This window comes from Anticarsia gemmatalis, chromosome 20 (genome assembly GCF_050436995.1).
Source record: "Anticarsia gemmatalis isolate Benzon Research Colony breed Stoneville strain chromosome 20, ilAntGemm2 primary, whole genome shotgun sequence".
Classification (NCBI taxonomy): Eukaryota; Metazoa; Arthropoda; class Insecta; order Lepidoptera; family Erebidae; genus Anticarsia; species Anticarsia gemmatalis.
The window spans coordinates 5155628-5179806 of record NC_134764.1 but is presented as its reverse complement, the minus strand read 5'-3'; the positions used below and the strand labels follow the sequence as shown (position 1 = coordinate 5179806).

At 38.3% G+C, this 24179-nt stretch overlaps 1 protein-coding gene across 2 annotated transcripts; it reads right to left on the bottom strand.

Annotated features, from left to right (window-relative positions):
* Positions 1-599: 599 nt before the first annotated feature.
* On the bottom strand, positions 600-22609 carry LOC142981401 (uncharacterized). Of its 2 annotated transcripts, none has more exons than XM_076127296.1 (9): positions 22180-22609; positions 16812-16995; positions 16349-16415; positions 7747-16267; positions 7576-7670; positions 7077-7262; positions 3473-6075; positions 2931-3335; positions 600-2695 (listed from the first exon to the last, which is right to left on the bottom strand). In XM_076127296.1, the coding sequence occupies exons 2-9, from the start codon at positions 16988-16990 to the stop codon at positions 1483-1485; spliced, it is 13269 nt and encodes a 4422-aa protein (XP_075983411.1). In that variant the 5' UTR covers positions 16991-16995; positions 22180-22609; the 3' UTR covers positions 600-1482. The 2 variants fall into 2 exon arrangements, with proteins under 2 accessions (XP_075983411.1, XP_075983410.1); XM_076127295.1 differs by lacking the exon at positions 22180-22609 and adding an exon at positions 21159-22157.
* Positions 22610-24179: the final 1570 nt, after the last annotated feature.

Here is a 24179-nt window from a genome sequence, read left to right as displayed (position 1 = left end):
GTATGGGATCGATGGGATTAAAATTTCCACGGGAATGCAGCAACGGGATAAAATGGTATTTTACCCGGACAGAATCGGACCAGTCCGCTAGTTTTGTTATAGTATTAGGGTAGAAGCACGTTTGATTTTATTATTCTAATTAATTACAAATATAAAAATCTCTGTCATTATGTATCGTTGTATTAAGTAATCTTAGTTCTGCGTCATGTTGTAACACCTGTCTTATCATAGGTGATAAAAGATTACCTATAACAGTCGTACGATTATAACCTAATCGTTCGACTGTTTATAGGTAATCTCAAATAATTATAATCAAATACAAAGAGATCATCAAGTCTAAAAAACAGTTTTGTGACACAAAGAAGTAAATAAGTAAAAAGATTCTTCATCATCAGCCTAGCCTTGCCTCCAACTATGTTGAATCGGCTTCCCGTCTCTCCGGATGCAGCTGAATGAAAATACTGGTGTATTTTTTATGAAATGATTGGCCGTCAGACCTCCACAACCCAGTTACCTGGTTTATACCCCTCGCTAAGACTGATTGTCAGACTTTCAAGCTTCTGAATACTGTTAACGAATGTAAAAAAAGATTTTTCATTGTTTACAAAATACTTTATTTTGTTTTACAAAGAAAATATTTGGCAAATGAAAGTATCCTTTGAAATTCAACAAGAAAAATTACAAATTGTACCAGACTAAACGTACTACATAGAAAAAATTATAGAAGATTCACATTATTACACATCAAGACATTATTAATGTTAACTATTTATAATCACTAATTGGTTCATTAGAACCACCACTTATTTCTATCTGCAATCATTCATTGTTTGGCTGAGAGATTAATTTTAAAAAGATTCTTTTCATTTTTCTACAGTAAAATGAATTCTTCAAAAAGCGTAATTTAGTCACAACAAGTTGAAATTGAGTGTCTAGTAATCAAGTTAAATAAATGCGATGGTCGTGCAGATACTACACATAGGACCACATTATATACCGAAATCAAAGGAACATAACCGCTAAGTTGGTATAAATGCTCAAAATATCAATTATTCACTACAACTAATATAAATCTTACAAGAATGTATTATAAATCACAGATTTTCATACTAAATCAACACAAAGTAATCAGTTTTAGGTCAAGTGAGCTGCCAGCTTGATACTTTTACTTCTACATTGAATAGCGGAGAGTAAGATGAAAAGTTTATACAAGTCTGTCCTTTATCGCTTGTCTAAGTCTTGAAAATCTTTAATTAATAGGTAATACAATTTTTGTAGACAATTATCTGATAATTATCACTTTACTCTCCCCTGTAGTCAAACTAAGTCTGTAAAAAGTATATCTGGCATTCTATCGCTTTGCGACCTCCTAAGCGTTCATAACTTTACACATTTATAGACAAAATACTATTCTAAATAACTTAAACTATACACATTGATCGTTCAGAACACTGAATAAACATAACCCAGTGTCAATCAAATTCACTGGTTTGCTCTTTTAAAATCAGTCACAGTAACTCTGGGCTCCATATTAAGATGTTCACTCAACTGTTTCATAGAAAATGGCATCATTCTGTTGCAGAATGACATCATTGTTGTCACATCGGTATATTCCGTGATAGGCAAGGCTTTCCTGCCGTAGTAAGAATAGCCCTGTTCTCCAATATTCGGCACGCTGTAGGGCAACTTCGTTGTTGACTTTTTAGCGACGGAATTCGGTAATTTAGTCGTAGATTTCCTGGCACATCTCCTTTTCGGTGTAGGACTTTCGGATTTGTGACTCGATATGTGATGGGTGTAATCTTTTATGTACGTAAATTTCATGTCACAGTAAACGCAGTTGTAAGTCTCTCGCCAGTCAACGCCCAGTTTGTGGGTCTCGTAGTTGAGCGGCAAGTCTGCATGCTTTAACCTGTGATGCATCTCTACCGCCTTGGGGTGAATGAAGAGAACGAAACATATGCAGCATTTATACACAGTATCGCTGTCTGTATACGTGGGTACGGCAATTTTATCGTGCCAGTGTTTAAAAAGATCTACTCCAGGTACTTTTTTTTCGCATGTCAGACATCTAACCATGCCTGGGGGAGTATCAGTCGCTTTTTTAGAGTCACGGGGCAACTGGCTTACAGTTATACTTGATGGTTTATCGGGATGTGATTCCAGTTGATGTTTGCGTACGCACCGCTTGTAGGAGTGACCATAAGTGCAGTAGTTGCAAGCGTACGCTTTCATATTAAAGTGTGTCAGCATATGAATCTTTAGATTACCGTAGTGTGAACTTTTATATCCGCAGTAGGGGCAGTGTTTAATAACGGTTTTTTGTAAAATTTCCTGCAGCGTCGGTGTCCTGGGTTCCTCATCTATGACGAGATCACTTTCTTCATCATCGTCCGGGGCGGATCTCTTTCGCCTGGTATTGACTTGTTCAGGGGTAGGCACACGTTCCTCGTACCGAACGACAAGGAGAGAGTTATCGTTATCCATGTCTACCGTAGGAGGGTCACGCGAGGGCAGGGAGGAAACGTTTTGTAGTTCCTTCTGTTGCGTCTGTATACATGTAGTGACCCATTCCGCACGCATTTTGGGGTCTCTTATAGCCTCGACAGGACGCGCCGCGCCGTCGTGTCCCTTGCAGTGGAACTGTGCTTCGTGGTATGTTTGAAAATGCCGAGCACAACTGCTGCAGCACCATCTGAAATTATACATACCATAGATTACATACCATACCATTTACATCGAAAAATATCGGTTCTATGTAAAGCCGGTTTACTGACGATAGTTGAACGTGACAAACGTCTTAAATGGAACGCCTCAGAGCGAGGTAACGCCGCGTGAGTCATGTTTTTCGTGCGTACAGCCGGCTCCATCAAATAATAACACGTTGTCACGTCAAAAAAAAGCATAATGACTGTAATATCTTTACTCACCTTATTTTGTTTAATTCCATCTCTAAATGGTTCAACATAGCAGCTTCTTCGTTAGCCGTGAATACACATTTGGGACAAGATAACATTGTGTTGGTCGGCGCTCCGAATTGTCCAAAAGCCGCTTGTAAGTCGGTCTCAGTGTATTGGCTAGTAGATTCTTGAGGCGCGACGACAATATTAGAAGGGCCGGGTTTATTTTCTACAATGATTTTCTGCTTGGCCAAGTTGTCTTTAAATTTGCTAATAGTATTTGTTTGGTGGTTGAGCACGGCGAGCACCCACTTCTCGATGTTGACGTCAGCAGGCAGCTCGATGTGGTCGTACTGCCGCCGATGTTCAGACGTCATGTGTTCCGTCAGCCCTTCCTTGTGGAACGCCTTGTATGAACACAATCCGCAGCCCCATCTGAAAAAATATTTAAATAAAATTACTATCGTAACAAAAACAATATGTAAATATAACAAATGGCCTATTCGTTTAACCAATTATTATTTTACGAATACTCAACAAATATCAAAATATTGCGAAACATGACAACTTACTTCCTGTAATTGAGTTCTTCGTACAAGTGAGACTGCATCGCTTCTCTCGTATCTTCCATGATAGCGGTGCACAAGGGACACTTGTATTTTATACCGTTCGGCTCACATATTTGTCCAAATTGTCTGCACAGTTCCTCTACACTTTTGGCAACCACCTCTGTACTTATCTGCTCGTCTACCTCTTTCTTAACGAGATTAAGGTCAATTGTGAGTGGAGCGCCGGGCTCCGGCGCTCTCGGGGACACCGGGGCCTCGACCTTCACCTCGGGCTCTGAAGGACCGGCCTTCAGTCGCTGTTTCATCCACTTAGGAGTTCCGTCAGCCTCGTCGGGTATAGAGCCTTCCCGATAATAGTAATAAAACACTTCTTCGGGTTTGCCCGCATGCGAGTTAGCTTGATGTTTACTTATATTTTCAATAGCGGAAGTCCTGAACGGGCAATAGGCACATTTGAACTGCATTTTGGACTGGTGCATCCTAGAACAGTGGTCTACCACTTCCGGTCGCAGCATGCTTTTGAACTTGCACAGACCACATTGCCAAGGTTTCAAGTCCATGGTAGGCGCAGCGACAGTCTGCGCGGCGGCCGCGGGCACCGGCGTGTACTCCTCTCTCACAACTAACAACTGACCCGTTTTGTGTATATCAGAGAGATGTTTCTCCAACGCCTCGCGCCTGTGATGATAGAAGGAGCACATCGAACACGCGTATAGTGAAGAATCGTGCATCTTCAGATGTGATAATATACGATTTGCGGTCAAAGGTTTGCTAGTGTCGAGAAGTTGATGCGGTGGACAGTGAACGCAGAGGAAGTCTCTCGTGCCCGAGTGTAGGGTGTCCCAGTGGCGACGCAGCATAGCTTCGTCCACGGATATATAGGAGCAGCCCTTGGCGCCGCACGTGTGTCTCTGGCGCTCCGGCACGTACTTGGGGTAGCGCGCGGCCGCCTCGGGCGGGAGCAGCAGGGACACAGTGGGCTCAGCGCGCGTCTTCTCCGGTGTCCTGGACACTATCGAGCTCGACGCCAGGTTCACCATCTTGTCGAAGTGTTTCTCGTTGCTCTCTAAATGCGGGACAGGATTGACCGGTGCCGTTTGCGGTACCGGTTGTTGCTCAGCGTGCAACTGCAGGTGCCTAACCATATTGAGCCGTACTTTTGTGCTAAACTCGCATCGATTGCAGTATACTAAATGATCTAGAATGGGATTAATGGGTAGTTGATCTATTTCTTGCGGTTCAAACCTACGCTTGGACGGTAAGGCGTCAGCCTTAGGTCCACTCAATTTCCTTTTCGGAGCTACTTTTTCCTTCTCCGCTTCGGGCTTCTTGATTCCGCTCAATATGTAACGGGTGCCAATCTTTTCGCTAGTTACGACGGCAATTTCTTTGTGTGCTTGTTTAATGTGCCTCCTAGCTAGATAGTCGGAACAGAAAATTTTACTACACAATTTACATTCGTACGTGCCTTTGTCGCTGTGATCTGCCAAGTAATGCCACATGAGCTCCTGTACATTCGGTGAACGTAGGGGACAGTGAGGACACGGGACATCCTGTTGCTTAGAGAGACAAATCACCGTGTGCCTCTTTAAGCCGGTCATGCTTTTGCACACCTGCATACATTGAGGGCACTTGTACAAAGTACTGTTAGATATTTTGCTACGTTTATCTGCGGGGTTCGCCGCCGTGGAACTTTTGATGCTGGACGTAGTAGAAGTCAGAGTACTGGTCGGAATACTATTCAGAATACTGGTCACAATGCTCGTAGTACTGTCCGTAGAAGTGATCGGAATACTGTTGGTAGAAGTGATCGTACAAGTGGTTAAAATACTGGTTGTACTGAACGTAGAACTGGTGATAGTACTGGTCGTAGTACTGCTCATAGCAATTGTCGTAGTACTAATCATAGTAGTGGTCGTGCTACTGGTCGTGGTCGGTTCGTCATCAGAAAGGTCAATGACCTGAGAATCTTCAAACTGTGTCGACATGTCCTCATCGTCACTGTCCAATACGACAACTTCACTAGATATTTCCTTAATAGACACCTCATTAGATACTTCCTTGCTAGATATTTCCTTTTTATCCAGAGGTTCTTTCTTAACGAGAGTTATTTGTGTGTCTGGAGGAATACGTATACCACTAAGAGGTATTTGACTGGATGCCTCAATTTCCTGATTACTAGGTTCTATGTTAATCAGGGGCTTAGTTTCAACTGTTACAGCAGGTAGTGTAGGAGAATCTATATAAGTATCGGAGAGAATTTCCGTAAGAATCTCGGGGGGTATTTCGGGGAGAGTATCATTGGACGCTTCATTTGTTATTATAGGTGCTTGAGTTATTTGAACAGCTGGTTGCATTTCTACAGGAGCCTCAATATGTAGCGGCGTAATTGCAGTTTCTATAGGAGTCTCTGTATCTTCTGCTGGCGCCGTGGTTGCTTCTGCCACTGTCTTGTGTATGTGTCCTATAAGTCGTTCTAGTTCTACACATCGTTCCGCCTCGCGGACTGGGTGCTCCTTTGTCGGTGTCGGAACAAGATCTTTGTGCGGCACTTGGTATTTGTTCAAAAATGCTAACGGCAGGATTCTTTTCTCTGTAGTACCCTCCTGAAAATATAAAATGTTGTTAAATAAAATGTGACGCGATATGGGTTAGGATGTCAAATTATCAATCAAAAACTTCAATATACATAAAACTAAAATATGAGAGGATTTTGAAAATCCCCTCCCAAAAGGGACGAAATTCCAGGCAGGCAGAGCAGCGGGCGGAAAGCTAGTTTTGTATACAATAATAGTAATATTCTAGTAAAATTTAGCAACTAGGTAACAATTATGTATATTATTATGTAGATATAGTATATGTAAATAAGTTTTTGGCAATAACTTGATCTATTTCCTTCTACTCGGGTAAGTTAAAACTTAGCTTCTCTTAGACTATTTACTTAATTCAGGATTTTATTTAGAGGGAGCACCTACTAGTATTGTTAAAATACAATAAATCACTGTACAGAGTGAAAGTGTCTTAAATGTTTCCTCCGGAGTGAGGGAAGGAAACAAATGAAATTGACTGGAAGAGTGTCATTTATACCGTTGAGTGTCATAAATTGTATCTACTACCACTATTTACATGTATACTGAATGAATGTACTGCTGACTATCTTCGTGAAGCCATAATATGGATGTAGTTAACTTCTTTGAGTATGCCTTGTTGGAACCCGGGGAGGGACTAAGTTTTAAGTCATTGTACCTGTCTTTCACAGAGATACATACATTATGTAAAGATATTGTTGAACTCTTACAGGTTCATCTATTGATTTAAAGTGTTATAGGAGTGGACGTGGACATTACACCACACTAAAATGGGTCCTATAGTGTAGGTTCCAATCTTCTGCAGACTACAGCCCTAAATTTCAAGAAAAAAATAAATCCACCCTTTTCTTTTTTATTATCATATCGCCGTTTCTGCCGCGAACCAAAGTGCCCACAAGAAGGTGGTACCACACCTTTTCAGAACCTATGTAATACAACTTTTTAATTAATAATAACTGGCCTCTTTACTGAATTCAGTCATTAATTATTGTTTAATTCGTTTTATCCTTCATACACACCTTGTTCGTAATAATTCTTATATACGCCTGTGGATGTTTGTCGGGGTGTACGGACGACACGTGTGCCAACAGTTCGCTCTCGTTGTCCGCGCCGTGGACGCACCACGTACACTGATACAACTTCAAGCCGTGAGACTTGGCGTGTTGCAGCAAATCCCCTGCGCTTATACACTCTTCGGAACATAACTGGAATTAAAACGATTAGTTGTTACCAAAAAGAAGCGTTTTGAGTGTATGTATACAATTTTATAAGCTAGTACATTACATGTGAAATAAGCTAAGATTGTGAAGCATATTGTTATTATCAACAGAAACTTATGAGTTAGTTATATAACAAAAGCGTTGTCTTGAATAAGTAAGTAACAAGAATAAGTATTGTGCTCTTTTGCGTATACTTAGCGAGATATTAGGCAGGATATTATGTTCAGCAACTTTGTAGACTCATTATGTTAATGTTTTATTTTTTTATATACAAGTTTTGTTAGTTTAAAACACATACGTGGCAAGGGTGTGGTGGCTCATGTCGCTGATTCAAATGTTCAGTGAACTTGTCCGGAATGTATGTGCGGAACTTACACGGGCCTTCAGCGTCGCCTGCAATTGAAAACGATGGCATAAGTACAGTATACGTGATACCGACGTAATATATATACTTTGATAAAATACTCACTGTGACCACAAATGTAAAAAGACACGGCCTGTTCCCGAGTGAGTATGGTACTCTTCGTAGGGGGAATCGTAGAAAGCTTAGTAGTTCGCAGCACGCTGCCGGCTTCGGGCACGCCGCCGTGTACCCTCGAGATATGAGAGCCGACGCACTGGCTCGACGACGCTCGGTACAAGCACTTCGCGCAACAGTAAATACAACTACCGTGACTCTTAAATACGTGCATCACCAAGTCTATGGCGTTCCCTGCAGAATCAAAGTCACAATAACAACAATTCAAAGTGTCAGCACCTCCTACTCGCTGATGAGCAGTCGCGTGTTCCAACGCTTCTTCCACCGAGTCGGTAGTGTAAGAGCAGTATCTCCCTGCACATTTGAATATTTTAATCAAATTCTCAGGAATCAACATAGTCTGGTTAACTAAGTTATATTTATTTAACGACACTTGTGTCTGAAATTCCTCGTATTGAACTACCTTCTCTTCCATTTGACTTGCTTGTCCATCGATTGGGTAAATAGAGCTCGGCCGCGGAGACTCCACAGCTGGCGATCCTAGACTCATAACACTTTGTATTATAGGGAAACTGCCACTGTCTTCAGAGACGTCGTTTGTTTTTGTAATTAAATCGGAAAGTGGTCTAACATTGATAAATGGTTTTGAATCGGCAGGTTCCGTCTGAGATGTAGCAGACGAGGGATCAGCTTCTGGCTCTGCCTCTTTTTCGTAAATGGGGAAATTATCCATATGTTTGTCCAGATAATGTTGTAAGCAATCTCTGAAGCGATGCGCGCCCTGTGGAGTCACTATCACCTTACACACGAAACAATAGCCGTCCCAGTTCTCAGCATGCTTACTCTGGACATGTTTTTTCATAGAAATTAAAAGAGTCGTTTTAAAATGATGATTTCCGTTGATACAGCAGAAGTATTCCTTGGTACCGGTCTCTGTAATGTTTATTTTAAAATGCGGATAGTTGACTATATCACTAGAAGGCTCAGGATCTGGGCAACTTTGTTCTTGAACAGGCTCCTCCTGCTTATCAATCTCGCTATGATCAGTCGTAGGATATTCGTCGGTAAAAGATATCCCATCGGCATTATCCGGATCAATTCCTTCAATTTTAACGGTTGCTTCGCCAGTTTCACTCACTATATCTGATTCACTATCGACATCATCTGTTTCAAAGCGAGGTCTTAATTTAACGTTCCTCTTGTCTTCATCGGCAGTACGAGATCTCAATCCGTCTTTCTTATTGCTTATCATAGCAGTATCCGGGTTTTGGGAATTGTTGTCAATCTCTACCTCTCCCGAAGTTATAGCAGCAGTACGCTGTTCCTTTTCAGTTTCACTGCGACGCAGTAAATTATTCAATGCTTTTTTAGTCATAACTGACAAATTAATTGTATAAACTGCAGTCTGCACGTCGTTGTGACGATTGATAACGTGAGTTTTTAGGTTCTCTAGAGATATTTGAGTAAAATTGCATTTTTGGCAAATGAAACCAATGAGCTGTCCTTTCACATTTTTGGGAGGTGACGGAATATCCAAATTAAATGGGCACTCATTGACATTGACGCATTTAGAACAATTTTGTTTGTATTCTCCAGTATGCATGCTTACTATGTGCCAAAAGAATGTTTCCAAGACAGATTTACTATTAGTAAATTCCTTATAGCAAAATGTACATACATATTTATCCGAAGGTATTTTGCTAATAGCTTTAAAGTTGATTTCTTCGCATTGTCCAATGGCTTCTTTCGCTACTTCTGGAGCGATTCTCGATAATGGGATCTCTACATGAGGGTGCTGATTTCTATAATGCAGTACAATATCCGAACCAGTGAACACACATAGACGGCAAGAGTAAGTCTGTTGGTTCTTCTTAAAGCAATAGTTTCGATCAATGAAACAGCTGTTATCAGGCACGGAAGATTTATTAGGAAGCAAGCCATCCCAAGGGTCAGGTGTAAGTTCGGGTTGCTTTTGTTCAACCTTTTTCCTTTTAGATTTAGTTTTTATTACACCAAGTTTCCACCCTCGTCGTTTGCGTTTAATCTTTTTCTTAACATCACTTAACAGTTCTGTGCTCCCGTGACTTTGTGACGATGCAATAGATTCGTTCTCAGAATCAGAGCTGTTGTTGATGCTTGAACCAACATCACTAGCCTTTTCTGTGTTGGTGTCATCGACATAATCGAATTCAAATGCATAAGGATCAGATTGTTTCTTGTTTTTAGTTTTAGATTTTGGTCCAGGTTTATTCTTCACAGGTGGTTGCGCTTTCTCGGCTTTCGTAGTTTCTGCCAAATTTTCATTCGAACTATTCATTCTTGTTTTAGGACCAACCTTTTTCTTTTTGCCCTTTTCCTTTTCAACCGGTTTATCAGCTATGTCTTTAACCTTTTGCAAAACAACTACTGGCCCGGCTTCTGGCAATACGGGATCTTCTTTTGCTGAAACTTTCTCATCCACCAGTTTTGCCAAACGACACATTCTTATACCGTTAGCATTTAGCACGTCGTCTCTGATAAACATTTCTTTTATATCTTCTTGCAATTGCATTAATTCTCGTGGAAGTTTCTTAACCTTAGGCTTTGTTTCGGCAACGGTTGCTCGCGTCACTCTTTTCTCTGCAACGGAAGTTATTTTCTTTGCTCTTCCTCTGGTTTTTTTCATAGCTTTCGTCTTTTTAACGGGTTTCTTTTTAGGTTGTATTTCTGGACTAGATTCTTGTACATTTTGAGATATTTCCATCTCAGATGTTTTCGAGTCGTCATCACCGAGTTTAGAATTACTTTCATTTAATACACTGCCATCTTTGCTCAGTTCTTCGCCTCGAACAGCTTCTACTTCTGTTCCCTCATCATGTTCATCAACTTTTTCTTCACTTTCTGTGGGAACTGCGGGTATGCTTTCACCTTCCTCTGTCTGTTCATTTTTAGACACATCGCGAGATTCTTCATCTTTTATTATTTCACTCCATTTTTCAAGCCTTTTAATAATCTTTTCATTTTCGCTGGACGGATCACACATATTAAGATATTCTTTTAACTTTGACTTATCTTGTAAAATTGATAATAAGCTGCTAATAGCTTCCAAAGCAGGTGCTGTTTCTTTGGTAGATGAACTAGGTTTGGGATCAATAGATTCAGTAGATGTTACTTCATTAGCGTTACCAGGTTGACTATCCTCGTTGATAGATTTTTGCAAGGCATCATCATTATTGATAGTGCTATCCGGAGTAGAGCAGCTATCTCCATGTAAATCGTCCAACTTTTGTTTATCTTCATTTGACTGTACATCTTTTTCTACTTCGGTAGTCGAATCGATGTCCTCATTATTTAAAGAGGCAGAAGATTTGGCATCGGAAGATAACGCTTCGGATTTTTTGAGTATCACGTCGCTTTGAGTTGGTAAGTTACCAACTAAGTCTTTAGAACCACTCTGATCTTTGTTGTCAGTGTCTGCTTTTTCATCTTTTGAACTTATTTGGTCGGGTTCTAAGCTTTTCAATGCTGAACTTTTAAGGGGATCGGTATTTGAGACTGGTTTATCTTTAACATTTTTTAATACCGATGCATTTTCATTTTTGTCTTGTGAGCTCTGATCAACAGCTATTTGAGCCTCTTTTTGTGGACTAGAAATGCTTTCCATCATATTTTCTAGAGTGATTTCTTTAGTGAAGTTATGGGCTGAATCAGTTTTAGACGTGCCGATATCATTGTCTAAGTCAGCGATGAGAGCATTAATATTATCTATGACCGGATCCGACGCAATATTATCAGTGAACATATCCAATTCATCTATTCCAAAGCTTGAATCCATAGTAACTGAATCTAGATCATCCTTGTTCTTCGCGCTTTCTTCCACGTGTTCCGATGTCTCAGCTTTAGAATTTGAATTATCATCATCTAAGTTTTGACTGATATTGTCCGTTTCTGTGTCCGAATCAGAACTATATATTAGTTTTTTGTATTTCTTTGTCTTGGTAGACTCTTGTGTGGCCGTTTTAGATACTGAGAAACCTTTTTTAGAAGATCTTGTGGTTCTCCTTTCAGTGACCTCGGCTGATTTCACCTCATCGCTTGCGTTCTTATTTTGTTTTGAGGTAACCGGTTCAGAACTTTTCTCTTTTGCTAAGTCTTTACTTATTTCCTTTTTCTGTTTCACAGCATCATTATCATTGACTTTCTCTTTGCTTAAGTCTTTTTGAGTTGTGCTCGTCTTTTTGGCTTTTTCATCTTTGTTACTAATCGTTTCGGGTTTCTCAACAACCACTTCTTTTTCTTCAGGGGCACGTTTTATTTTCGGGATTTTGTAATTTTTAACCCCATAACCAGACGACAATATAGAGCCAGTCACAATATTATCGTTAGAATACACAATACCACTCTTGCGGCTGTGACTATCTGAACTGTGTCGATCGCCTTTGTTTTCGAGCTGCCTACGCATTCTTGGATCTCTAATATTCTTTCTAGGAGAATAAAAAGGTTTTGAAGGTTCTTGTTTGCTTCGTTCTCTCGCTGTATTTTCATACTTTTGTTTCTCGTAAACATCTTTTCTACTGCGGTTGTCGCGCTCGTTTGAAATTTCTTTACGAGGGTCACTGCTTTTGGTATTACCGAAAACTGTACATTTAAATGATATAAAATCAGCCTTGATTTCTTGGAAGCTCCTTTTATCAATACGACGCTCAGAGAGGTCTCTTCCCACACTAGCCGCGCGTTGAAAAGCTTCTCTCTTATCTTCGCGCCCAGTACTTTTAGGTTGAGAATTTTTACTCGATGTCCGCCCGATACTAGATTCACGTGTAAGGGAACGTCCAACACTAGCAGCTCTTTGTCTTCTGCTATCAAAACTGTTAGCTATTACCTCCATTTCTTTGGCACTATCAATGAGTTTTTTCAACGAAACAGATTCTCTTGAATTTTGTCTACCTATACTCTGGGACCTTGGCGACGACCGTATGTCTTCCGACTGTATGTTACGTCCAATACTTCTTTCGCGTGGAGATTCACGTCTCCTTCCAACCTCTTGGTAGCTTCTTACATCAGAGACGAATCGATGCTCCTTGGGAGGTACGGTGTCGTTTCGATCCTTGGATATCGAGCGACCTACACTGCGTTCACGTATACGTTGGTCTTTGTTCCGAGCCTCTAGGTCGGGCGAATAATATCTATATTTACTGTTTTTATTCACATTTTGATCTCTGTATGAGCTGGAAACACCGTAGGACTTGTGTGACGAATATGAACCTCCACGGTAGCGATCTTTCTCCTCATAATAACTACGATCTCTTTCATTATACTGTGTTTTAGATTCACTTTCAGGTTTTCTATTAAGTCTAGGATCCTTGTTATAATTTTTTGCATTATAATCAGACCGACTGTATTGATTCTTCATTGGATCACTTCCAACAAATGAAGATTTAGGTGGTATGGGTGTATTAAGGAGCGCAAACGGGCGTTGATTCTTTGAAGTATTGTTAGATTGAAAAAATGGTAGATTCGGTATTGGACTTTCGTTTGTACTAAATAGCTGATTAGAGTTCTTTTGTTCAGTTCCACCAAACGGATTATTCAGTTTAGGGGGACAGTCAATCGCATTGTATATAAGCGATGAGATGTCAGTTCTGCCAAACGGATGGGTTGGTGTCGATGGACATTCTAATCGCCCGAAAGGATGAATCGGAGTAGGCGGGCAGTCCATTCTTGCATAAGGATAGCCTGGAGTAGTCGGGCCTTCCAATCTACCAAAAGAAGGATTTGGCGTTGGCGGGCATTCTAATCTTCCAAAGGACGGATTTGGCGTTGGCGGGCATTCTAATCTTCCAAACGGATGAGTCGGTGTAGGTGGACAGTCTGATCTTCCGAAAGGATGACTGGGAGTCATTGGCGCTTCTAGTCGGGGAAAAGGTTGACTGGACGTAACTGAAGCCTCGGCCATCCCGAAAGAATGTACCGATGTCCTAGGACTATCTGATCTGTACCTATCGTGTCTGGGTCCCATGTTAAAGCTATCACTGCTGAATGAATCGTTATATCGTGGAGATTGAGGCATGTCCTTTTTCGTGGGGTTCCAACATGCTTCTTTTAGATCATCTATTCGCGATCTCCTGTCTCCGACTGGATCTTTAGTTTCCCATCGTGATTCTTTCGATACAGATTTTTCTTTTTCTCGCAAGTCCAAACTAGGAACATAAACGTTACTATGAATTGGTGGTTCAATTTCAAATGACTTGTGTGTCATATCGTATGTTCTAGCATTTGGAGTAGTTTTAGAATTGGGTGCAGAAGGAGCAGATTTCCCGATGAATAAATTATTTCTTGGATTCCTTTCATAATAAGGATTCGAATTTTGATTACTAACATTTAGATTTGAATCTCTTTTCATCCGAGGATCTATGAAAGGTCTGTTCGGTTCAATTTTGTTACTTGGATTTATTATATCCACAGAAAAATCGTTGTTTGAAGGAGCACTAACGTTATTGCTCTTTGTTGGCAAATAGGCGCTGCTTGGGGACAGAAGTGGTATAGTAGTTCTCATATCCACATCGGCCTTGTAGTTGACAGGCACTGTCTTAACGGGGTCTACAGGTATGATCACAGGAGGAGCTGATTTAATATTACTAGACTCGTCGTGATCAGGTGACTTAGGGACGAGGTCGCTGTATAAATCATTTGTCCCAATATCGTCGTCATAGTCAAAACTCTCATCTTCTTCGTCGTATGAAGTTTTTGGAACATCATCGAGTATAGACGAGAATCTTTTACACTCTTTATCTGTTAATTTCAAACTTGTTTTTTTAAAGTGATCGTCTAGGCCTTTTGATGATACTTGTGGATCTAGCGGTACTTTCGTCGTAGTGGCTTTTTCTTTGTATGTTTCAATAGTAATTCTTCTTACGGACGATATGTCTTTCGCATTCGCTACTTTGATTACTTTAGGTTGGTGCAGTGCCGGCGTACCGGTGTCTGGGACAGGGTCTTGTGTTACAGCTAATATTTCACTTTTAAGAGCTTGTAATATTTCAACTTCGGCGGAAACGTCTTTCTTTGGTTGGGTCATCTCTAAGGTGGGTTCATTTAGTAATGGGATTTCAGGAGATCTTTCCATTTGTTTTAGAGTTTTTTCAATCTCAGACAATTCATCAACTGGTTCTGTTTTATTTAAACTAGTTTGAAGGGTTAATGTAAGTGCCTTAGCACATTTTGAGATGTTATCAGATTCTAATTTTTCGGAGCTAGTTGGTTCTAATAAAGGTTTATAAAAATTTGCTTTGTTTTGTATCGGTTCTTTTAGAGATGTTGTATCTGTAGTTGATGTCGATACAATTTTATCAGGTATTGGTAGGCTTTGCTTAGTAGCAATTGCTTTACAAGTAGCATCAGCAATATTTTCAGGACATTTGTTCATTTCCTGCGGCAATGGCTTTAATTCCACAGTGCTTGTGTCATAACTGTCCTCCTGTTTTAAAATATTCTTTTTACTGTCACCGTCTCCACTATTATTAGTCTCTCTCTTGCTTTCAAAAGTTTTTGACTCTGTGGTGTTATGCTCTAATTTTATCGCAGTACTATTTTTTTGAGAGGTTTCTTTGTCGTACATTTCAAGTTCATTGAAATCACTTGTATTATCTTGTTTTAGCACGATTTGACCTGCTTCCTTTTCATCTGAATTGATCACCAAGCAAATTTGAATTTTTCGTCGTAATGTTTCCTTCCTCTCCTTTTCGGACTGTTTTTCATGTTCGCCGGGCTCAATTTTACTGTACACATGCCCTATCATTTCACTTTCACTATCAGAAAGTTCGCCTTCTTCTACTTCTTCCTTCTTTTGACTTCTACTTTTATCTTTTGTTTCATAAGACTCAAGAATGAAGTCGGATATGTCCTCTTTCGACCCGGTCTTTCTCAGTTCACTACGTATTTGTTTTTGCAATTCTCGCAAAGTATCGATGTCTACGTCACTGTCCTTGCAATTCATGATTCTATCGACAATATCATCAGTGTAAAGTGAATCCATTCTGGCTTCAGGAACACTGAGCGTTATGTTAACATCTTTGTGTGTGTGTGAGTCTGAATCCTTTCTTTTCTTTCTTTCTTTCTTATGGTACGGAGGCGAGTATCTCCTAGGAGATTTACGAGGAGTACGTCTACTAAACAATGGTTTTTCACCAGTATTTTTAGTCGGAGACCACTTCCTCGGACTCGAGTCAGGGGAAACAAGCACTCGCGTATAATTTCGCCTCGAACTTTGAGGTGATATTTTTGTGTCCTCGTTATCCCTAGTGGATTTAGATGGTCTCCTTTGAAATAGCGCTGGTTCCTTAGAACCCGAATTGACATCTTTGCCTTCAGTTAGTTGGAAAATTTCTGGCAACGTAGCGTTATCTTGGCGCTGAGCTACGTTTTTAAGTTTACTTCTCACTGCCTCCAGTTCAGATTTTTCTGTAGACGTAGGAGCGTCAAACATAAATCCAGAATCTTTTGACTTTTTAAATCCTGATAATGTGAAGTCTCTCTGCAAAAAAAAACCCAATACAGAATGTTGCAAGATGTAAGTATAATTGTACTATGTAGATTAATGAATTAAACAACAAACCTGTTCTACTTTGGCATACAAATTAACTAAAACTTGTTCGCATTTCATTAGGTTCTCCATTTTCATTCTGAAACAATGAAATTTATGTATGTTGACTATAAATCAAAATAAATCATGTTTATTATATCAATTTTAAAGATCACGAATTGTTCTATTATTGTAGAGTAATTTATATATATTATATAAAGCAATATTAATCACCCTATATGATGCATTGTTTGTTGCGCTATGAGAAATACAACAACAGTGAAATCAAGTAAAAAAAAATGAAAGTATGTGCGAAAACAAGCAATAAAAATAGATAAGGATCTAAAAACATATATGGAAAAAAATCTTGAGGTCGATGACAATCTTAGTCGTAGTATAACGTGGAGCTTTTAAATAAAATGTCTTTAAATATTATTCCGTATTTTAAAGCTTTTTAATAAGCCAAATATATATATTTATGCCGATAAGGTTTTACCTTTTGTTCTTGTTCGAAAGTAAGTCGCGTAATGAGCGAATCTTATCGAGCTGTGCCTGTCGTGGGTTTGAAGAAGCTGTACTCGATGTTTCCAGTCTTGAGATCATGTTTTCCAAAAATGGAATATACTTCTTCATCTCCTCGAACTTGCGGTCGTACTCTGGGTCCACTTCCATCATGGTATCTAAAAATGATTGTTTCCTTTATAAACATTCTTTTTGGAAAATACTGTTTTATTATATAAAATTATTTCATACAATGGAAGCTCATTGCGTGCAAACAATCAATGGTTGATGACAATACAACTTGATGTGGCCGTCGGAGTAAAAACAAATCTCACGTTCTTGTAATAATGAAACCAAATTACTAATGATATTATGGTTTATAGCAAATGACAAGAGTAATTCTAATAATGTCACACGAATCGAGTAAAATTCGAAATACTTTCCAAAATCAAAAAAAGCCTGGAAAGCTATGTGATTGGCTCGACTCGACAGATGCATCTCTGGCGACTGACATTTAAACAGTCATGAATATTTTCGTGCGCTATCAAAAACAACTATAATACCAACATTATTGTTATAACTCTTAATATTTCGGCGCGTTACTACATTTTCTTTATAAATGTTATATTGAATATTTTTTACATTTCATTTAAATGGTTCACACATTTAATTTATATGAAAGTATCTATCGTACTTTAACTCTAAGAATAATAAAAACATGTGCGCCAAGTTAACATTCGCCGGACGCATATAATTGAACTGTAGCTCTATTCTCTGTTACTATCGACTATCGACAACGGGCTAGCTATCGAGAAATTTTACACAAAAATCTGATTAGCGCCTCTACTGAACTCCGTAAGAACTATTTTGGCAGTACATTTTAAATGTCAAACACCCGATACTCGACAGTACCGACTGTACAAAATCACTGATCATGAAAGTTTATGGCAATAAAAACATCAGAGATGCTAATTACTGGTCAATCTGATTGGGACTGAAAAGTATTAAATCGGTACGATTCATTTGAGATTCTTCAAGTCTAGTACTAAAAATAAACAAGTACGGTAGGCTCTTGTGACCTTGGCTCGTATGATTCGTAGTTTTGAATGAGTCATTTTGTTATTTGCGCGTTTCTATATAGATTATTACGTGGGTGTCTTGCAGCATTAACGGTCTTGAAAATAGATAAGACTAAATTATAAATCATTTGTTTATAATGGGATGTTCTCTAAGGGACGGTTCTATTTTCCTCCATTATTAGTAGCTTCCATTCTGTGGCACAGCTTAAAAACGAAGGGGATCTTTTAACGTAGGCTAACAAACGTAATAACAATTTGTTAAAATGAATTATTATATTCAGTATATATTCAGGTATATATTCATAAATATTCAAGTTCATAAAATATTATTATATAAACCCGCATATTATAATTCACACCAGTTCCTTCAATTATATTATTTGGCTTGCTACACACATATTAGGTTCGGCAATATTTATTAATCTGATCGGTTTCATCTACACAATCATATTCGGTTCTGTACGGTTACGCCATGTCGAGTAATGCCGAACCGAAAGTTATACACATTCCAAAGCAAGCAAGCCTATCCGTATCCTTACTTTTCAATAGAACTCATATAAAAAAAATCATTACTATTTCCGATAGATCTTAAAGAATAATAAATGCGTGATCGACAATATTACTTTCACATGTAAACGCATAATAAGCATAGCTTAATTAGCTATCACAATAAATAATAATAGTTATAAACTGTTAATGTGCCAACTTGTAGACACACATTCAAGTATCAGTGTTTTATGAAGTGAAAATAACAATGCGCGCTTTAATTATTCTCGGGGCAAGTAAGTAAATTGTGCGTAAATAGAGAGCGCATCAAAGGACATACTGATTTCTTCCCTAACTCATTTAGAAGGAGACGCTTAAATGCTGAAAAGCTGGCTAATTTCGAACCGTTTCTAGTAGAGTTCCTGGTTCCTTATTCCGTCCATCGTAATATTTCACAACCTTTTTATTGTTCTTATTTTCGGTTAATAAGTATGATGTCTCCATTCAAAAAAGGTATATTGTATAAACGTTATTGTTTCACATTCCAAGTGCTTCTTGACAATGCCATACTTCAGTACTCGTACAGCACCCAATCACAATAATACAAGTACTAATGTGTTTTTGTTTCAATAACATTGATACACTTTTTCCTTTGAAGGGTCACCTTTATCAGACGGCCGTATTTTAGTTAATTACTTATATATTCTCAAACTATTTCGTCACCGCATACTGATGTAATATAAGAGAAACGGAGTGCGTAGCTTAGTGATATTCCAATGTTGCCGAATACTAAATACCCGCCATAAACCGGTAGTGTGTCTTGTAGGTATTTTGATTCCTTGTCGCTTGGTGGTACTTTATGTACCTATTATAATAAAGCAAGAGACCAAAGGCGTGACGAAGGAATCTTAGGTGTCACATTAAAACCGGTCGTTTTCTAGCTGAGCAGTATAGCTTTAGCGCCGCTACTCCTCCGGTTTCACATGTATCACGTGACTTTATGCAAATCTTGAATCACCATCATCTCACAATTAACACATTAGGAAGATATTACAAGTTCAAGGAAGCGAATAACCTAAAATCCTTGAAAATCCGCTATGAATCAAAGCACTTATGGAAAAAGCTAAATAGACGAAACATATTTAAAACTCATAAAAAACTATTTAAGGAAAAAAAAATTAAATCGTACAATAAACTAATAAATACTATGCAAATATAAGTATATCTAAACTAGCGACCATACCTAGCATAAAATTTTCTTCGTAAATCATGGCAAACATTACTAAATCACACAAATATTAGGTAAACGGAAAATAAGTGCCACTAATGGCAGCTCAATTGTAATTGCACGGGCTCAATAAATTGAATGTCATATGTACGCAGGCGCGGGTGCTAGGTGCCAATATCCCATATTTCACTACCAACATTCTGATAATACGATCTTTTTCTCGAATGTTGTCTCGTTCCAATAAAAACGATACGAAAACAATTAAGTATTAACATGGTCAACATTAAACATGTGACGAGTCGAAACCTTTAGGTGTGGCCGACTCCAAGGGATGCCAACATATGGGTGATAGTTTGCAGAAGGGTTACAAGTCAAAACGGAAATATGATAGGAACAGATGAAATCTCAGCATAACAATATTGACACAATACAAAAAATAATGTTGCGTTAATATACAAACATAAAATAAAAGTATTCTGAACGCATTCAAACACGCGTCATTTTATTTTTCCTATCGGAATATAGCAGCGAGCCACTGCACAAAGGCGAGGGGTGCGAGCGAAAGAGATAAAACAACGACGGCGTCTTTCCGTTCCAGCTGCACTTTTCTGTTACGTCTTAAATTTCTTCATCACCGTTATAAAAGAATTAAAGTCCCTTCCCGAAATATTTTGGAACAAAGGTATTCGATCTTCAGAAAAATAAACACTTAGACGACCAGACTATTCTACCATTTTCCACAAATAAATACCTACGGATTTTTTTAGCAAAATTTAAAGAGTAAGACATTTTTAGGCTGTTAGTTGAGGATTAAAAATGTGTGTGTACCGCCTAAAATGCATCTAGCAACACTGTCTACGTTTCAACCAAAATTACATATAACTTCACTTAACACTTTTCGCAAATCCTATTACAGTTCATAAGTCAGAAAAAAATAATTTTATGAATAAACTTGAAGTACTAGCAAAACTACGAACGAGTGAATCAGTGACTAGGTTAACAAAAAAAAACAAATCTTGTCTGGTAAATACATGATAATTGCTAAAGTCATGTTCAATATTACTTATGAATAACAAATTTTAAAGTAGTGATTAATACGTTGTTTTTAAATTATCGAAATACTGGTACTTTTGTACCATATTCTGTCAATAATTGATAAATGCTGGCAACACTTAAATATATAGCACGTACATAAGCGGTACGCGCGTCCAAGTCCTCAAGCTAACCTAACTACCTTCTGCAGTTTAGACAAACCGTTCCGTCCTGTATAGTAATCAGTTAATCTACTATTTATAATATATGACGATAAAACATACTAACATACAATAACAAAGAAATAAATTATTTGACACTCATTATTACCACAAACGTGTAGGTTAGGTAGGTAGGTATGTCAATTAAATCAGAGGGCACAAAATGATGAAAAATCTTTTTAAAAACCACAATTTTTTTACTCTACCAGAAAATAGCATATTACGGTATTTTAAGTAAGGTAAGTATTGATAATTTTAGGAAGTTACTACCTACAAGTAAATGGTTATTGACCTACCTTCAGCACAATTCATTTTTAATACACACAAGATTCAAAACACTAACAGAAACAGACTAAGATTTAATTATCATATATTCTGTTTTATTGCATGTCACGATCGTGTACACTAATTTCTTATAATTTATCCATGACGTCTTCAAATCACGTTCACCTATGACTGGCCGTAACGCCCGTAACCGACATAAAACAGCGTCCCCATCGCACCGTGTTGCCGTGAGAAATGAATACAAAACCAAAATGGCGCCGATGCCCGATTGCACTCCGACGATTTCGAGATCATTCTTCGGAATATTTATTTCCGTTTTGAATTGTTATTGTACCTACAGATATATTTAGTACAATGTCTAATATAATTAAATTTATTTATTATTGTAATATATTTACTTAATATAAATTAAATAATTAACATTTTTCATTTGGGTGATCAACCAAAACGGAAACGTAATGTTAAATGCATATAGATGCGCAACGTCCGGTATGGAAGAATCTTAACAAAATTTAATTCTTGGATGATAAAATAAAAATGTACCAATAAATGCACGTACCTAATTGGCACATCATTTATCAATATGTTTATATCTGGGACATACCTTTTTATCCAAGACATTTTACTAAACGGCCGAAGGCCAATCTTGATCCGCTTGAGCAGCTAGCAAATGGCAAAAAAATATTTATGTAGAGCAATTTATCTGATTACCGATAACAAACACTTATTTGCATAACTCCGTGCTTTAACCTAACATATGGCCTAAGAAATCAATACTTACTTAATGTGATGTAGAATTTAGAAGTATAGCTTCTAAATTCTACATCACATTAAGTACATCTATGTACTTTTGATACTTGGTTTATCTCATGTTTTTATACGTTTTCACTCCGAGCCACTCCGAAATCGTCGTGCACTGGCCTACATAATTCCTAGTTCAATACGTAATGTTCACGACGCCATCATGCATGCGTTAATATCACAACGCGCTTGGCCACAAATACGTAGTTAGATATTCAAAGGAGCACTAACCTTTTTAAATAATCAATATAATATCAATAATCCTAAACTTCTTTAGCGTACACTCTTTTATATAATGTACATTTTAGAGTATGAATGCAAAATGCATTATCAGCTTGACTAGGTTCAGGTTCCTGTTTTCTTTGTTCGTCTCTGTCGGGCACGGATGGCGACTGCTGGCGCGCTAGTAGCAGCGGCACAAGGACGGCGACCCGCGCCCCACCGCCGACTCGGGCTCCACCAACGCCCAACGGTATTGAAACCGTCAGAATCATTCGACGGGCAGGCAGCCGCCGTCGCTGGACGCGTTTCGCTCACTATCCACTGTATTTTTCATCATTCCACGTCCTCGCCACGTCGCCGTTATTCGTTGCTTATTTTTATGTAGTGTACAACTATGTGCGAGACTGAAAAATACGCGAGTTTCTTCTTCAAAATCATTTGTTTTTTAAAAGCCAGTAACAAAAAGTGCTCCGGTTTCCTTCCCCCGTATTGAAACTGCGCAGTTGAGTTAAATTATCTGTCAATTTCACAATTGTCAAATGAGCAAAAATAGCGTCATAGTGAGAAGTTCTTGTAGTAGGTATTTTGTGTTTCTATTGTAATTTGCTAACTATTTACATCGTGGCAAATTGTTTTAATGAAACATCTCAAATTTCTTAGCGATAGTGTAATGCGCGTCCACGGATTTCGGATTAGAGATTGAAAAAAACTTGTTGGATGGGGCATCTAAGATAAAGACAAGTTACTTACGTAATGTAGATAGGCGTCATAGACCGTTTTTGCTCGGCGTATTCCAATATCTACGAAATAAGTTACATTTTATTGTTTTATTTAAATTTCAGGTTCTGAGCAGGACAATAAGTTTTGACCTTGACCAAAAATTGGCAGAGGGAATTTTAAACACAAATTAATATTTATTGCTTATAGCCAATTGAAAATCTTTCAGTAAAATGAAAAATGACTTTACAAAAGTGTAGGTATAAGTAGGAACATCAATATAGTTTGTAATAATGGCGATAATTATAATACGGACTTAGTTATTAAAAATAAAGTATCTACGGTTCGTCTCGTTTTTGCGTTATTAGGTCCATTTAAACACGTTACTCCTTCCTACATAATTAGATGTGGCTCTACAATGGGGTTTATAAAAAGGCCTTAGTCAATGTGATAAAATATGTCCCGCACTTAAGTCTAGCAACGATGGCAAGAAGGCAGCTCAGCTCGGATATTTACATTCCAGGGAAAAGGATGATTGTTTAACACCTTACAGCATTTTACAGGAAGTCTGCTTACACATGAAATCTTTAGATTTATCTATCGTCAGTCGTACTCGATGATGCTACTCAATAATGAAAGACAGAAGTTAATAAACCAGCTTCAAGTCAAAGTCTCCCACACCGACACATTTGTAATATTTATTATACATCTGTCTTACTTTCAAAATCAACCTATTCATTTAGGTCAAATGCTGACACATATGATAGTCAATGATACAGAGAGTGAATTTACCGCCAGTTCGGAAAGTAAGGCCAATAAGAAGAGCTAGCAAGAAACTCCTGGCCACTCTTTTCATACAAGGAAATTCTCTAAACATATATCCATCCATTTTGAAATGATAATTCAACATTACACAGTACATCAATACTTATTGGCATATTGTTATACTCTTAAAATATGTATGTGTTAATTAGCCAGTCAAACGAGAACATAAGTATTACAACATACATAATATAATCATCATACTGATAAGTCCCAAAATAATCATGAGAATCCGAAACTTAAAAAGACCATGACTACATTACGTTATCGTGATAGTTAAGGCATAAGTTCTCTTTTCTCTGTACAGAGAATGCAAGCTCGCCCTATAGTATTCGTGGCTCACATTCGCTAGATTGTGTACTTGAACGAAGCTATTTCTGTATTGATCCTCCATGCTCAGACGGGTCATGCGCAATGCGGTTACACTCGCACAAGTGGCACATGCCCGTTATTATCGCGTGGCGTATATA